Raw genomic sequence first — 17,532 nt, 5'->3', positions numbered from 1 at the left:
GGACCCGTAGCCTGGGAACCTCCATATGCCGCAGGTGTGGCCCTAAAAAGGGAGAGGAAAAAAAAAAAAAAAAAAAAAAGCAAAGGATCCAAATAGACATTTCTACAAAGACATACAAATGTCCAACAAGCACATGAAAACACAATAATAGGGAAATGCAAATCAAAATCATGAGATGCCATCTCACACCCAACAGGATGACTAGAATCAAAAAATCAGATAACAGGTGTTGCCAAGAATGTTGAGAAATCAGGAAGTTCCCGTGTGGCGCAGAGGGTTAAGGATCTGGTGTTGCCGCAGTTGTGGCACAGAACACAACTGCAGAATGGGTTCGATCCTGGGCCCAGGAACCTCCACATGCCATGGGTGTAGTCAAAAACAAAAACAAACGAACAGAAAGAATGTGGAGAAATCAAAACCCTCATACACTGCTGATAAGATTGAAAAATGGTGCCGCTGCTTTGGAAAACTGTTTGGCAAGGTCACCAAAATGTTAAACATGGAGTCGCCAAACTCAATAATTCCTCTTCTAGGTATATACCCAAGAGAAATGACATGTTCACACAAAACCTTGTACACAAATGTTTATGGCAGCATTATTCATAACAGCCAAAGGGTGGAAACAACCAAAATGTCTACTGACTGGCAAGTGGATAAACAATACAGGATATCCATGCAATGGACTATCATTTGCCCGTAAAAAGGAATAAAGTAATGACATAGCTACAACACAGAATGAACCTTAAAAACATCATGCTGAGTGAAAGAAGCCAGTCACAAAAGACCATGTATTACATGATTCCATTCATGTAAATTCAGAATAGGAACTCTATATAGAAGGTAGGTTAGCCATTGCCTAGGGCTGAAGTGGGGGTGGGGCAAAGGGCAGGGAATGGGGACAAATGAAAACAACAACTAAAGGGCACAGTTTCTCTCTGAGGTGATGAAATGTGCTTAACTGGTGATCACTGCACAGATCTCTGAATATAGTACAAACCACTGAGCTGTACATTTTAAATTTGTTAATTGTATGATATGCAAATCACATCTCAATAAAGCTGCTAAAATTTTATTTGGTGACAAAATCTCTTTACTTAAGATCAAATCAAATAGTCATCTCCTAGTTTGGTACTAGCACTGCCCCCATTCCCTCACCATACATTTGGGGAAAAAAAAAAAAGAGCTTTTGTAAATGTAAGGTGACAACTGGTCAATAATGTCTAATGTATAAATTAATGGATTTCAGAATCAACTCAGAATGCAGGCTGATAAGACTAAAATAGTCTCTGGAAGCATGTTAGTGGGCACTAGCTATCCCTGTGCCTCAGCCACTCCGTCAAACTCTTTGAAGCACCAATTAGAGGGCAGAATTCTGTGTACTTTCTATCACCCACTGACCACACTGAAGGGAATCTTAGGCAGCTCGCTGCCTTGGTCAGGGCCTAAGCTTCCCTAGGCCATCCTTCCTGAAACTAACTCTGGCCTCATCCACCAGTGACTCAATACCCCAGATATTTTGCAGTTTGTGGTAGGTTATTCGGTGGGTACTGTAAGAGACACATGCCTTCCAAATTGCTGCCTCTTGGGTAGAGCCACCAAAGGAGAAATGGAAAACTGGGTTGGCGCATTGAGGAGTGGGCAGCACCTGTTTTTTAATGGAGGAGACAGTAGCTAGGGTATCAGGAAGATTTTCCAAGCTGTATGTAGGATGGTTACTTGGTCATTCCCAAGAATGCTGTCCCCAAAGAGAGAAAAAAATTCACATTTGTGCAGAGATGCAGCAAAAGGAAATAAACTTGAAGTCAGAACTCAGTTCTGTAACTGCTCTGATAGAGATATGCTTCCTTAGACAGGGGAACCTTAATTTCTCTGATCTCCATGTCATTAATATATCAATTCAGTGGACTGGAAGACCTGATTCAAGTCTAAAATCCTGAAATTTCAGGCCATGAAATATTAAATCACATGTAAAAATAGCAAAAGGTAGTTAAAATTCTAGTTTTGATCAGAATCCCAAAAGGCTGTGGTTGCCAACAAGGAGAGGGAGTGGGAGTTTGGGGTTAGTAGATGTAAACTATAGCATTTGGAGTGGATAAGCAATGGGTTCCTGCAGTATATCCCAAGGAAGTGTATCTGATCACTTGCGATGGAACATGATGGAGGGTAATGTGAAAAAAATAATGTATATATACATATAACTGGGTCACTTTACTGTACAGCAGAAATTGACAGAACATTGTAAATCATCTATAATTAAAAAAAAAAAAAAAAAAAAAAAAGCCCAAAAGGCTAGCTACCTTCAAAAATGCTAGGAAACATCTATTTAAGAACATTAGTCCTGGAGTTCCCGTCGTGGCGCAGTGGTTAACGAATCCGACTAGGAACCATGAGGTTGTGGATTCAGTCCCTGCCCTTGCTCAGTGGGTTAAGGATCCGGTGTTGCCGTGAGCTGTGGTGTAGGTTGCAGACGCGGCTCGGATCCCGCGTTGCTGTGGCTGTGGCTCTGGCGTAGGCCAGTGGCTACAGCTTCAATTCGACCCCTAGCCTGGGAACCTCCATATGCTGCGGGAGCAGCCCAAGAAATAGCAAAAAAAAAAAAAAAACATTAGTCCTAAATTTAGTAGAATCAGAGAAAGCAATATTTCACTTCACAGGAATATGTGAACCACCCCCAGGAGAGGTGACAACTTTTCTCCTTTACTTCTAACAGCCACGACCACTTCAGAACTGATGTCACGAAGTGATTCACAAACCAAATACAAGTCCAGTGTAACTACAGTAACCACACCAAGCACATCTCAGAAGGAAATATTAAACATTTAATACCCACATTTAAATGCCTTAATGATTATAAAGGAACTTATACTTTAAAAGTAGAATATGCTATAAACAATATGTTAAAAGTTCTTCAAAACTAGATGGCTTCTAGTTTATGTGTTTGGTTATTTGGTTTTTAAGATTTTATATAGGCTTTGGCTAATCTCAAATTATTTAACTGTTCGAAAGCAATGCTGCTTTCATTGGTATAAAAGTTAAGCGCATGTTAAAAACAGATTTGACTCCTATACTTATCTACTGTAAGTACGAAATTGTTATTTTGAGCCAAAGGAAAAAAAATATGAAATTGCATAGTCTAACCTACTTTCTTGTTTAGTAGAGCATGAAACCAGAAGTGTGAATGAGTTACTTTAAGCAGTTGATGGTTTGTAACTAAAGCATAACTAATGCCTTCTAATAGTCAAATGCCTGGCACAGATTACTACTTTACCAGCAATATTATTTTTGAATATAAAACCTACGATTTGTTTGGCTCAACTCTTGCCTTTGTTCAGAAGCAGAAAAATACTTTCAAATGTGCGTACATTCCAGAACTGCCAAGTTATTGATGTTTCTGCAGACCACAGCTAAAAACGTACACCTCAATACCAGAAAAAAATCTTAAAGGCACTTGGACTATTCAATTAGTTGAAACTGAATTTAATAAGTTTTATTCAACAAGTCCACGCTTGAGTAATGAAGTTTCTAGGTTTCTGATATTCTATTAAATAAACACACCTATTAATTATATATATATATACACAGAACTACTTTCGTGCACATATTGTCAAAAAGAACACATTAGAAGCATTATATTAAAAAATTCTTACAATTTTAATAGAAAAACAACTTTTATGACAGAATTATATATACAAGGTAAATTTAATTTTTAAAAAGAAAATTGTTAGTAAGAAGAGTAACATAATTCTAGTGATAAATACACTGAAATATTTTGAAATAAATCATCTTTAAAGGAAAATATTAATTCATGCTGGACTCTAATACTAAAGTGCATAAAAAGGAAATTTATTTTACAATATACACCAAAGGTGCATTATAAGTGCATGTGCTACTCTGGCACAATGAGGCAGAAAGCCCAGTCTCAAAGATAACACAACCTTGAGCTTAATATCATCTGCTTCTTAGTTCATGCTTCATAAATAGTTTGTTCCAAAAGCTGAAAATTACAAGCAATTTTCTGTTGAGAGCTTTTTGAGTAATTTTGGCAACAGAATAAAGAAGTCTTAATTCTTGCTAATTCTTTCATGTTATGTCAGTCTCTCAAGAAACATCTGATCATTTTCAATAAAAAATGATAGAAGAAGGATATTTTCGGACTTTTTAAAATATTTATCATGGAGTTCCCATCGTGGCTCAGTGGTTAATGAATCCGACCAGGAACCATGAGGTTGCAGGTTCGATCCCCGGCCTCGCTCAGTGGGTTAAGGATCTGGCATTGCTACGGCCTGTGGTGTGGGTCGCAGATGCAGCTTGGATCCAGAGTTGCTATGGCTCTAGCGTAGGCCAGCAACTACAGCTCCGACTGGACCCCTGGCCTGGGAACCTCCATGTGCATGGGTGTGGCCCTAAAAAAGACAAAAATAAACAAATAAAAAAGACAAAAAAATAATAATAATAATAAGATACCCAATTCATTTTTATAATGACTTAAACTAACAAATTATTTATAAATTATTCGTGTACCTTCATGTGAGGTTTGTTTTGTTATTAATATTTATGCTTTTCTGGTACTAGTTTTTTTCCTACTCCTGCATCCATGCCTTTCCATACATCTCTGGAAAGTTATAATATCCCTACAGTTATGAATAAACTACAAAATAATTCATCAAAATGTATTTTCACCTATGTAATAAATCTGTTATGAAGTTAATTTTCCTAATTTATATAAAATAATCCGATTAATCTATGAAAAATATTAATTTTACTATGGCTCAAACCCTTAGACAAGTATCTTTCTGATTACCTGTTAATGTAATGAAAACTGAGCAAATTTCATATTCATATTTAAACTACTACCTATAAACAAATTAACATTTATTAAAATAGGATATACATTTAATTTATACTAAATTTCACTGAGATGTATAAAGTTTTCATCCCTAAATTTTAAATACACACATCATGATCTTTTTCAAACATTATTAGTCAAATACATATAAAAGTGAAACATGACATCCAAGACAGATTGTGACTTTTAAAATAATGAAGCTCTATACAGCTAGTGAGGTACAATGTGTAAAATTCAAATGAAACACAGGTATATTCTTTTTTTTTTTTTTTTTTTTTTTTTTTGTCCACACCCTTGGCATGTGCAAGTTCCCCGGACACCAGGGACTGAACCTGTGCCATAGCAGTGACCTGGGCCACTGCAGTGACAACGCTGGTTTCTTAACCCGCTGAGCCACAAAAGAACTCCCAGGTATATTCTTACAGAATATAAATGTTACTCCTATAGTACAGAGCGATATTTACAAGCAAACATGATCCAAACAGCACATGCAGATTCAGGGTAAGTAAACACTCGGACACGAACTGCCAGTCGCACCTGGTCTCCACGGCAACAGATTATTTCTTCACAGAAAGGAGACCTACAGAAGAAAGATGCATTCAGTTAAGAAACGAATGTAGGTTTTACTTTCTTATTCCCAACAAAGTCAGCATTTAAAAGGACTTTTTAAGGGGTTCCCCTCATGGCTCAGTAGTTACCAAATCCAACTAGGACCCATGAAGTTTCGGGTTCAATCCCTGGCCTTGCTCAGTGGTTAAGGATCCAGCGTTCCCATGAGCTCTGGTGTAGGCTGCAGACTCGGCTCGGATCCCATATTGCTGTGGCTCTGGTGTAGGCCAGCAGCTATAGCTCCGATTAGACCCCTAGCCTGGGAATCTCCATATGCCGCTAGTGCAGCCATAGAAAAGATAAATAAATCAATAAATAAAATAAAACAACTTTTTAAAATCCTGTCTCTGCTACCAACAGCTCTGCAATTTTGGTCAAGCTATTCAAATTATAAACTATTGCCTCAAAGTCTATACATCTAAAATAGTACACTAGACAACATCAGTGATTGTCAACTGGATTGTACCAAAATCACTGGGAAAATGATTTCAAAGTCTCTAGAACTTCATGTCAGCCCTAATGAACCACAATCTGTGGCAAGAGGACAAGTGTTATAAAGACTCCTTGGCTGACTCTGAAGCCTTTCCTAAATAAGTACCAAACTGATTGCTACAATTAAGCCAAAAACACTTCTGACATCATAAATTCCACCTTACCGAAGACATGTGGCAAACGCACGCCTTGCATTTCTATACACAAAGTGTATTGGGAACCCTTTAAACGTGTGCCCATCAGGCACAGCCCTCCTTATGGCATCTTGAAACTCCTCGTTGCCTGCAGATATACTTGTTGTACGCTCAAATTCATAAGCAGCCAGAGCTGGTGATAAGAGATAGGAAAGCTGGTCTTCCCACACAGTAGTGAGGCCAAGATCCTAGAACAGTTGAAAGGGAAAAAGAAAAAGCGAGATACATTAATATTTTAAAAATCAATTATAATTGAGATGCTGATTTTTTAAGTATGCCAAGAAAAGATTTTTTTTTTTTGTCTTTTTGCTATTTCTTGGGCCGCTCCTGCGGCATATGGAGGTTCCCAGGCTAGGGGTCCAATCGGAGCTGTAGCCACCGGCCTACACCAGAGCCACAGCAACGCGGGATCCGAGCCACGTCTGCAACCTACACCACAGCTCACGGCAACTCTGGATCATTAACCCACTGAGCAAGGGCAGGGACCGAACCCGCAACCTCATGGTTCCTAGTCGGATTCGTTAACCACTGCGCCACGACGGGAACTCCCCAAGAAAAGATTTTTAAAACCTGTTATAATTTTCTGAACTTCCTATTATTACACAGATAAAAACAGAAGCAAAAAATAAAAGGAATCACAGGTATCAGGTTATACTTCTTAGAAAAGTAACAAAAAAGGTCAATAGAATGATGTTAGCAAAGGCTCCGAATCTTATACTTAATATCCACCAGAGTGGATAAGAGTGCTACTATAGAAGACAGTGTCATGAATTCTGAGTTCACATTTTATTTAATTTTAAAGAGTTTAATGAGATTGAATCTGCTTAATTCGATTGCTCCTACCATAAATTCAACAAACTATATAATTAAACTCAAATATTTATGGAACACTTATTCCATAAGTAGCACTGAAGAACACATGCTACAGGCCCTCAGGGAGTTTAAAACATTTTGAAGGCAACTATAATTTCATGTATAATATCAAATGAGTTACTGATATCTGGACACATTATTTTTATTTACTTATTTTTTCATCTTTTTAGGGCCACACCCACAGCACATGGAAGTTTCCAGGCTAGGGTGGAATCAGAGCTATAGCTGCCAGCCTATGCCACAGCCACAGCCACACCAGATCTGAGCCACACCTGCAATCTACACCACAGCTCACAGCAATGCCAGATCCTTAACCCACTGAGTGAGGCCAGGGATTGAACCTTCGGCCTCACGGATGCTAGTCAGATTTGTTTCCACTGAGCCATGATGGGAACTGCTTTTTTTTCATGTTTTTAAATGTTACAAACATAAACTCAAAATTCTAAATATTTTGATTATCATAATAGACCTTTAGCATTTTATAATTTCACATTCAAAGCTTAACTGGTTTCAAGTGAGCCCAAGGTCCATGATCAGCTATACATTTCCTGTGGCAAAAAGTATCTTACTTCTTGGTTTACAGGCCAATTAACCTAGCTACTGATCAAATCCAGCTCAGTTTTGATATCTTTTCCTACATAAAGTAACTCTTGTAACTAGAAAGCAACACAGATGATGATGGCAAAGGGGACACAGGGAAGAGGCCTTAACTTCCAGCAGCGCAGTGAGCTGGGGCCCTGACCAACCTATTGTTGAAAACATACTACAAATGCCACATTAAGCGCCTTCCAAAACATGCTTTGATGAATTGTTAAGTAAGATTTTAGAGGCCAAAGCAGAATGACTGGGAGCCCAGAAAATCCACTTGATAAATCAGCTTGCCTTTGATGGTCTCAAGGGAACAAGAAAACAGGCCTCACCCAAGGTGTAGAGTCTACTGTGGAATCCCAAATGGTGAATTAGAAATCCATCTTCAGGAGTTCCCATCATGGCTCAGTGAAAATGAATCTGACTAGTGTCTATGAGGACACAGGTTCCCTGGCCTCACTCAGTGGGTTAAGGATCCAGCATTGCGGTGAGCTGCAGTGTTCCGTCGCAGACACAGCTGGGATCCCACGTGGCTGTGGCTATGGCTGTGGCGTAGGCCGACAGTGACAGTTCCTATTGGACCCCAGCCTAGGAACCTCCATATGCCTCGGGTGCAGCCCTAAAAGACAAAAAGACGAAAAAAAAAAGAAAAGTAACCCAGCATTTTCAGTGGGAAATGGCTTGAACGAGTACATCACAAAGAGGAAGTTCAGGTGGCGGTGTTCACAGAGGTCTGAGCAGGTCCAGAACTCCTCAATTCTAGAAGGATGAAGTCAATTCTCAAAGTACTGGTGAATTTAGAAATTTCTGAATCTCAGAACTTTACCCTTGTGAGTTTCAAAACTATAAGATTCTTGAAGGTAGGGAGTGAATTTGCTTTGTTTAAGGGTAGAATAGTGACTGGTACTATTTATATGCCAAAAAAATGTGTTAGATACTTAAATGAAAAAAATGAGTGAAAGCTCAAATTTCAGTGTTCATTACCTTCCTGTGTTCTGATACAAGTAGCCTCAGTTGCATTTCAATTTCATTGCTTGTTACAGAAGCATCGATCGTGGAAGCGCATAGCGGGGGAAGGGGGGAAGGGACGTTGTAGCCCCGGAGCACACACGGATTTAATTGCTTCTTCACTCATGGGTTTCCACTTGGACTCATCATTCAAATCAAATACACAGCTTTCTACTGAGTCAGAGGGCTGACAATTTCCTAGGAACATCTGATGATTGAAAACACAGCCAACTGTTTTATATGGATACAATGGTTTAGGCTGTTCAGCAGCTGGAGGTTCATCAGGATTGGTAGGTTTGTGGATATACCTGTAAAGGATAATCATAATTGTGTGTATAAGAACTTAAAAATTAAGAAGGCAGAATCTTACTGAGGATAAGTTATTTTTAACACTTAAGGCCATTAAGTATATCCCAAGACTAGAGTCCAGTACTTGCTTTTCCTTCTTAAATTTCCAGTTGGATTCTCTATATTAATCACATGGCACACTGCACAATATAGAAACCAACTTTATCCCTTTAGCACAAGAACACAGTCTATCTACATCATTAAGATAAAAGATGTTTACCATATAACAAAATAATTTACACATTTTTAGGCAGACTAAAAGGATCATCAACCAGAGGAAAATAAAGAGGGCCCAGGGCTGTGCCTTCAGGAACTCCCACAGGTGAGAACAGCAGAGAACAGCCAGAGAGGAGATGCGAAGACTCCAAGATAGCCCACGAGGGAAGCCAGGGAGAGAATGTGCCAGAACGAGGGGGCATCTCACTCTTAGCGAATCTGATGACAGTGAGAAAAACGTACTGTGGATTTACCACATGGCGTTGATGACGACATCAAATTTTCAAAAGAAAGAAGGATTTACAACTTGAATTTATTTTTAGGCTTAAGAAACATACATCAAAAAAATATACGCAATTACACAAAATTAAAAATAATTTTTAGGAGTTCCCGTCGTGGCTCAGTGGTTAACGAATCCAACTAGGAACCATGAGGTTTCGGGTTCGGTCCCCGCCTTGCTCAGTGGGTTAACGATCTGGCGTTGCTGGGAGCTGTGGTGTAGGTTGCAGACGCGGCTCGGATCCCGTGTTGCTGTGGCTCTGGTGTAGGCCGGTGGCTACAGCTCTGATTAGACCCCTAGCCTGGGAATCTTCATATGCCTCGGAAGCGGCCCAAGAAATAGCCAAAAAAAAAAAAAAAAAAAGAAATTTTTAAACCAATTTTATGTTGGTAAAAAAATCATCTCAGGTGTACAAGCTTTCTTAGAATTAATGGTTATCTCTTTTTTTTTTTTTTTTTTTTGCTTTTTAGGGCCACACATGCAGCATATGGAAGTTCCCAGGCTAGGGGTCGAATTGGAGCTGCAGCTGCCAGCCACAGCCACAGCCACCAGAACATGGGATCCAAGCCTTGTCTGCGACCTACACCGCAGCTCATGGCAACTCTGGATCCTGAACCCACTGAGTGAGGCCAGGGATAGAACCCACATCCTCATGGTTCTTAACCCACTGAGCCACAATGAGAACTTCTCTCTTTTTTTTTTGGCTGTGCCCGAGGCATGCAAAAGTCTCCTGGGCCAGGGATCAAACCTGTGCCACTGCAGAGACCCAAGCCACAGCAGTAACAACACTGGATCCTTAGCCCACTGCACCACCAGGGAACTCCAATAATTATCTTAATGGAAGTAATTTTTTACATAGTCATCACAAAGGCTCTAATAACTAAAATTATCAATATGTGCCTTTGAGTACCATTAATATAAACAAAGAACCTATAATTTATAATACTTGCACCTTCCTCTTTTTTTTTTTTTTTTTTTTTGGCCATATCCATGACAGGGAAGCTTCCAGGGCAGGGATGAAATCCCCAATGCAGCTGCAACCTACACCATAGCTCCAGCAACGCCAGATCCCTGACCCACTGTGCCAGGCTGGGCATCAAATCCATGCCTTAGCAGCAACCCAAGCTGCCACAGAGACATCAGATCCTTAACCTGCTGCACCAAGGCAGGAACTTCTGCACCTTTTTTCACATTCTTATATAAGCTTAGCTGACAAACCTGTGTCCTGTTAAACTCTCCCAAAAGGTGATGGTTCCATCAGTCCCACACGTCATGACCCATGCATGGGGCACTCCTTTGGCCTTGGTCCCAACACAGACAAAGGCTTCCAGCCCGTACCCAAGAAGGAGGCTGCAGAGAAGGTTAGCATGGTCTTCACAGTCACCCTGGAGGTAGAGGAACTAAAACTTAGTAATTATTCTTCATACGTATTTTGCCTTACAAAAGAATTACATAAATAATAATTTTAAATACAGACCATTTCTACTATATTTGAAATTAAAGTTTAAATCCAGATTCACAACTTTTGGGAACTACAACCTAGGAATAAACCGAAATAATTTTTTGGATAAGTAATGTTTACCTATTTCCAGTTGTCTTTAAGATAAAACCTTCCTATCTGACAAATCAATCTCCAGTCTAAATAGTTTCCAAACACTTTGCCTTGTGAATACCCATATATACTATTTACACAACTCCAGACTAGAAATTACTTCAAAAATACATTAAAGAGAATTCTTTTTTCTGTTGATTCAACAGAGTTGGAATGCTAAAGAGAGTCTTGTTTTCATAACATTATCAACCTTTTGAGAACACAGGAAATTAGAAAACACCCCATAATACATAAAATAGTTTACTGAAACCAACTCATTTACATTTAACATCAATATACATATATAAATTATTATTTTTGTTTTTGATTTTTTTTTGCTTTTTAGGGCAGAAGTTGTAGCATATGGAGGTTCACAGGCTAGGTGTCCAATTGGAACTGCAGCTACTGGCCACACACACAGGCATAGCAACTCAACATCCGAGGAGTGTCTGCGACCTAAACCACAGCTCACCACAATGCCAGATCCCTAACCCACTGGGCGAGGCCAGGGATACTAGTTGGATTTGTTTCTGCTGAATTATAGCAGGAATTCCTAAATTCTTAAACATATACTTACAAAACACCATGCAATCCAAGATGTTTTTGGTTTTTGGTTTTTTTTTTTGCTTTTTAGGGCTGCACCTGCAGCATATGGAGGTTCCCAGGCTAGGGGTCTAATTGGAGCTACAGCTGCCGGCCTACACCACAGCTCACAGCAACTCCGGAACCTTAACCCATTGAGCAAGGTCATAGATCAAACCCACAACCTCATGGTTCCTAGATGGATTCATTTCTGCTGCACCACAACAAGAACTCCCCAAGATGTTTTTCCATATTTAATTTGTACTGCCACTTTCTCTTCTAAAAAAAATCTAAGCAAATATTAACGTGAGCAGTATTAGAGGACCACGGATCTGTCCTGGTACTATCTCTAACCCACAAATTACTGCTCAACCTTGGTTTCTGACATCACAGTACTGGTGGGTCCCTACCCTACAAAAATCACATTATGTTAAATAAGAAACTACATGAGGAAGTTCTGGTTGTGGTGCAGCAGAAACGAATCTGACTAGGAACCATGAGGTTTCAAGTTCGATCCCTGGCCTCGCTCAGTGGGTTAGGGATCAGGCATTATTGTTAGGTCGCAGACGCAGCTCAGATCTGGTGTTGATGTGGCTGTGGTGTAGGCCGGTGGCTGTAAAAAAAAAAAGAAAAGAAAAGAAAAAAAAAACTACATAACTACATGAGACTCATCGACTTGGAAAAGAGACTTGAGGTTGCCAAGGGAGAGGGGGAGGGACGGGGATGGACTGGGAGTTTGGGGTTAATAGATGCAAACTATTGCATGTGGAGTGGAGAAGCAATGAGATCCTGCTATTTAGCACAGGGAACTGTATCTAGTCACTTGTGATGGAACATGATGGAGAATAATGTGGAAAAAAAGAATATATATATACATATATGTATGTGTGTATGTATGACTGGGTTACTTTGCTGTACAGCAGAAACTGACAGAACAATATAAATCAACTATAATGGAAAAAATAAAAATCCTAAAAAAACTACATGTGAAAATAAAGATGCTAAATTTCTTTCTTGATGTAGTGACATTTAAATGTTAGAGAAAATGGTGAAAATAAGACCCTGAATTGTTTATACTGACAACAGGTACTCTTTAATTTTTTTGGCAGCACCCGCATCATGGTTCCCAGGCCAGGCAAGGAAACCATGCCTCAGCAGTATAAGGAGAGCCACAGCAGAATCAATGCCAGATTCCTAACCTGCTGAATGAGAAGGGAATTTCTAACATGCACTTTTTTTCTAAGTTAATTCTTTTACAAATGCACCATAAATTCACAACAACGACGACGCACTGCTTTTGAGTTCCATTTTGTGTGTGGGATACCTTGTTTCTACAGAGAAAGGCCAGCAGAGTGCACCACTGTTCCTGTTTACCTCCTCCTCCGATAACAGGGGCTCTTTCGTAACCAAGGACATTAACAAATCTTGCTGCCTGCCTTGGAGTATCCAGAAGCCTCCCAGCTCGAAGTGGTTTAACATAAGAACAGACGGGTCTATTTATCCCATTTTCATCCTGCAGGAGAAGGGGAAAACATTATTTGTGATGACATGTTACTCATTTCCAATTTTAACACTTTTTCTTAGAACACATTTATGTGAGAGAAAGCAACTCTATAGACAACACTCACTGAGTGAGTGCTCACCCTGCATCCAGCACAAGGCTGCCGAGTGTTGAGTATACCATTTTTCTTTTAATCCTCCTAACATCATTTTCACTTCCTACATAAAGAAACTGAAGTCACAGCTCTTATGCAACAGAGCCTGAGCTTTCTTACTCCAAAGCCTGTGACAGCAGCACTTAAACTCTGACCCAGCAATCCCACTCCTGAATATATACCCAAAGCAACTAAAATCAGCATCTCAAAGAGCATCTGCACGCCTATCCATCTTCACTGCAGCGTTATTCTCAATGGCCAAGTTAGAGAAGCAACCCAAGTGTCCATGGAGGGATGAAAAGATGCGGCCTGTAAATACATAGCAGAGTATTACTCAGCTCTTTCAAGGGTCATTTCACCTGTCTACATCCTCCCTCCCTGCCCAGCCCAGTCCTCTGGCCCAGGATGCCACATGGCAATGAATAGCTCACCTCAGGCTACATAGACAGTGGGAGCCATTTACACTGTTTGGTTTCTCTTCACCCTTGTCCTGATGTCACTTCTACCTTGTCTGGCCTGCCCAGCCATTCGATGTACAGATGATGCTACCAGAAAATAAGAAGCCACTACCCTCATTTCCACCACCAATCAACTAGGGTCTCCCATTCTCAAGCTCCTCATGTAGAAAACTGAACACCTTTTTTTTTTGGCCATGGACATGGGATGCAGAAATTCCCGGGCCAGGGATGGAACCTACGCCACAGCAGTGACAATGCCAGATCCTTAAACTGCTGAGCCACCAGGGAACTCAAACTGAACCACTTTCAGCCTGTCCTAAAATCTAAGGAACTAGGGGTAAAGCTAGACAAATGTACAGGACCTGAGAAATATCACTCAAAATACTACACTATATTCATATAAAAGCCTACATGAGGCTGAATACATATAAAATGTTTAAATTGTTCCTTAGAAGTTATAAAAAATGGACCCAATAATTTATCTTATGTTGGCTGATTTACTTATTTATTTATTTTGCTTTTAAGGGCTGCACCCGTGGCATATGGAGGTTCCCAGGCTAGGGGTCAAATCAGAGCTACAGCAGCCAGCCTACACTACAGCAACACCAGGGCTGCATCTGTGACTCACACCACAGCTCATGGCACCACTGGATCCTTAACCCACTGAGCGAGGCAAGGGATCGAACCCGCAACCTCATGGTTCCTAGTCGGATTTGTTTCTGCTATGTCAAGGTGGGAACTCCTTAAGTTGTTTATTAATAAGAGAAAATGGACTTAGGATACAGAGAAAATAGAAGCCGGGTAAACAAGGGAAATGATGTAGTTACGCATTACTGGTCACTAGCTTAGACACTTTGTTTACATAGAACCATTACACATAATAACTACAAATCCTAGTTCTGCACACAAAAGTTGAATTTACAAATAAACTACAAAGTGTCCTAGTATTTTATTATTCCATACTAAGCATCAATCAAGGACATACTCCAAGTTAAACAAAATGAGTTTTTATCTAGTTTAAATCAGACATATTAAAAAAAGGTTTAGAAAAACAACAACTGAAAATGAAAAGGGAGTTCCCTGGTGACTCAGTGGGTTAAGAATTGAACATTGTCCCCACTGTGGCTCTGCTTCCAGCTGTGGCTCAGTTTTGATCCTGACCCAGGAACTTCCACAAGGCACAAGTGCAGCCAAAAAAAAAAGAAAGAAAAAAGAAAAAAAAAAAAAACAAAGATTATGTCACTCACCTACTTAACACTGCAAGAGAGCATTACAAAATCAGCATTGTATTTTAAAATTAAACTTGCATTTGTCTGAAATAAATACATTTCACAAATTCAAGCAAAGTGAAATTTATAGTTACAACGGTAAATCTTAAATACAGGTGTAAAGCTTTTTTCATATAACTTACTAACCTGTGCAAAAATCTTAACCAGCCGTGAGTTGTGTGAGGGTCGAATTTGCAAATATTCTCTCCACCACTGCTTAGCATATACAAGAAATAACCTCTCTTTCTCTGCAGTTTTCTGACGTTCCAAAGCAAGCTTGAAATTTAAAAAAAATATCAATTAACATTCACTCTCTTTAATTAATCACTACAAAAAACGTAACAAATTTATGTACTTCCTCCGTCTCCACCACTACCCTAACTGAAGCTGCCACTGTCTCCTGGCTTTAAGAGCCTCCTAACTTCCCCCTGTCCTCACACTTCCCTAGGACAGTCCAGTCTCCATACAATAGTGAGAAGCATCTTTCTGGACCCCAGACAAAAAGTTTTAAATAAGGAATAGTATTGTTATTCTCTTATTTAAAACTAATAAATGATATATATCATTTTCTAAAAAGGGAACACTTTCTAAGATTAACAGGAAAAAACATTCTATGAAACAAAAACACAGAGAAATTCAGAATTACTTACTTGCGTGTTCACTACTTCCTGAGATAATGTTTGATTGAGCGGTGGGTACATCTCAAGTTTTATATTTAAAATCCCCACAGAAACTTTTGATTCTGTGCCTGTAAATAAATATTTATAACTTCAGAGATAGCAATATTGTATAGTCAATCAACGTTTAACCAAAGTAATTTAAGAATTTAGTGCTTTACCAGATAAATGGAATAAAATATTCAATGTCACCTTTAATATTCATATTAAAAATGAACCAAATAAAATTAGTTTTTATTTTGTACAAAAGCCTTTATCTAGTTATAAGGATATTATCTATTTTCTTAGCTTCCAAATTACCTCGTAAGGGACTTTTCAGATGTAAAGGATTCAGAAGACTTAATATTTATCTTCATTACATGCATAATACCAAATCAGACTTACACTACAAAGTCAAAACAACTGTTCATACTTTGTTCTTAGAAAATACTTATATACTTTGTCACATGCAGTAAGTCCCATTTACCCCTTTATATTTTTTACATTATATATGAGTACAACTTTTCAACCCATGCCTGGATTTAAAGAATTAGAAAACAAATATACTTTATAGCAGAACTATTTAATATTTCTATGACAAATCAGAAATTTCCAGGTCATTACTATGACTACCATGTTAGGCCTATATTTGAAGACAGCTAATGGGTACCTCTTTTAAAAATAAATCTTGGAGTTCCCGTCGTGGCTCAGTGGTTAACGAATCTGACTAGGAACCATGAGGTTGCAGGTTTGATCCCTGGCCTCGCTCAGTAGGTTAAGGATCTGGCGTCGCCATGAACTCTGGTGTAGGTTGCAGCTGTGGCTTGGATCCCGAGTTGCTGTAGCTGTGGTGTAGGTCGGCAGCTGTAGCTCCGATCCGACCCCTAGCCTGGGAACCTCCATACACCTCGGGTGTGGCCCTAGAAAGACCAAAATAAATAAATAAATAAAAAGAAATTAAAAAATTAAAAAAAAATTAAAAAAAATAAATAAAAAATAGAAATAAATCCCCTACATAAAACTTCTGAGTTAAGGAAAGACATATTCTGGGTCTAACTAATCAAAATCTAAATTACTAAAGGTATACTGTCCCCTGCCTAGGTTTAACTCTGTGGCCAAGTTTCAACACCAGAGTAATTCCATTATATTCTGAGCATCAACTACTGTAGGTTTTACACTATTTCTCACTTCTTTAGCAGATATGTATTACATACCAGGTGGCATGCAAGAGTCCAGGGAAACAATGAACAAGACACGTACTACCTCTGTTCTCAAAGAGTACCACCCATGGATGCTGATGCTCAGCAAGTTTGCCCTTGTCTGAGCCCACTTCCACTACCAAATATAGTAGGAAAATATCTATTCGCTGTTCTGCAAGACCCACTGCTGCAGGACGCCCAGGTACTGATGGAGATGTGAGGTATTCTGCAGTGCGCTGGGGGGGGGGGCTGCCTACAGATGCATGTGTGTACCTGCATGCAGAATCTTAATTTCCTTTATAGCAAATAAATGTAGGGAGTAGAAAGCCCTCGAAATTTCTATATGTATCTCCCAGAAAAGGAAATCTTCTTGGAGTTTCCACTGTGGCTCAGTGATAACGAACCCAGCTAGTATCCATGAGGACAAGGGTTTGATCCCTGGCCTCGCTCAGTGGGTTTAGGATCCAGTGTTGCTGCGAGCTGTGGTGTAGGTCGCAGATGAGGCATTATTGATACCTGAGTTGCTGTGGCTGTGGTATAAACTGGCAGCTGCAGCTCCGATTTGACCCCTAGTCTGAGAACTTCCATATGTTGCAGGTATAGCTCTAAAAAGCAAAATAAAATAATAAAGTAAAATAAATAAAGTAAAAATATAAAATGCATTTACAA

The 17,532-nt window shown here is 39.3% G+C and overlaps 1 protein-coding gene across 1 annotated transcript in view; it reads right to left on the bottom strand.

Moving 5' to 3' along the window:
* CEP76 (centrosomal protein 76) overlaps positions 2,799 to 17,532 on the bottom strand; it is a 19,698-nt gene continuing 4,964 nt past the window's right edge. The window contains 8 exon segments of the mRNA XM_005665274.3: positions 2,799 to 5,426; positions 6,112 to 6,329; positions 8,587 to 8,677; positions 8,679 to 8,918; positions 10,673 to 10,839; positions 12,952 to 13,140; positions 15,156 to 15,284; positions 15,659 to 15,756. Coding sequence (XP_005665331.2) covers positions 5,288 to 5,426; positions 6,112 to 6,329; positions 8,587 to 8,677; positions 8,679 to 8,918; positions 10,673 to 10,839; positions 12,952 to 13,140; positions 15,156 to 15,284; positions 15,659 to 15,756 — 1,271 coding nt within the window. The 3' untranslated portion in view covers positions 2,799 to 5,287.

The sequence above is a fragment of the Sus scrofa genome, chromosome 6, assembly GCF_000003025.6.
Source record: "Sus scrofa isolate TJ Tabasco breed Duroc chromosome 6, Sscrofa11.1, whole genome shotgun sequence".
NCBI lineage: Eukaryota > Metazoa > Chordata > Mammalia > Artiodactyla > Suidae > Sus > Sus scrofa.
Note: the sequence above shows the minus strand (reverse complement) of the source record. Positions and strands in the feature narration are given on the sequence as shown.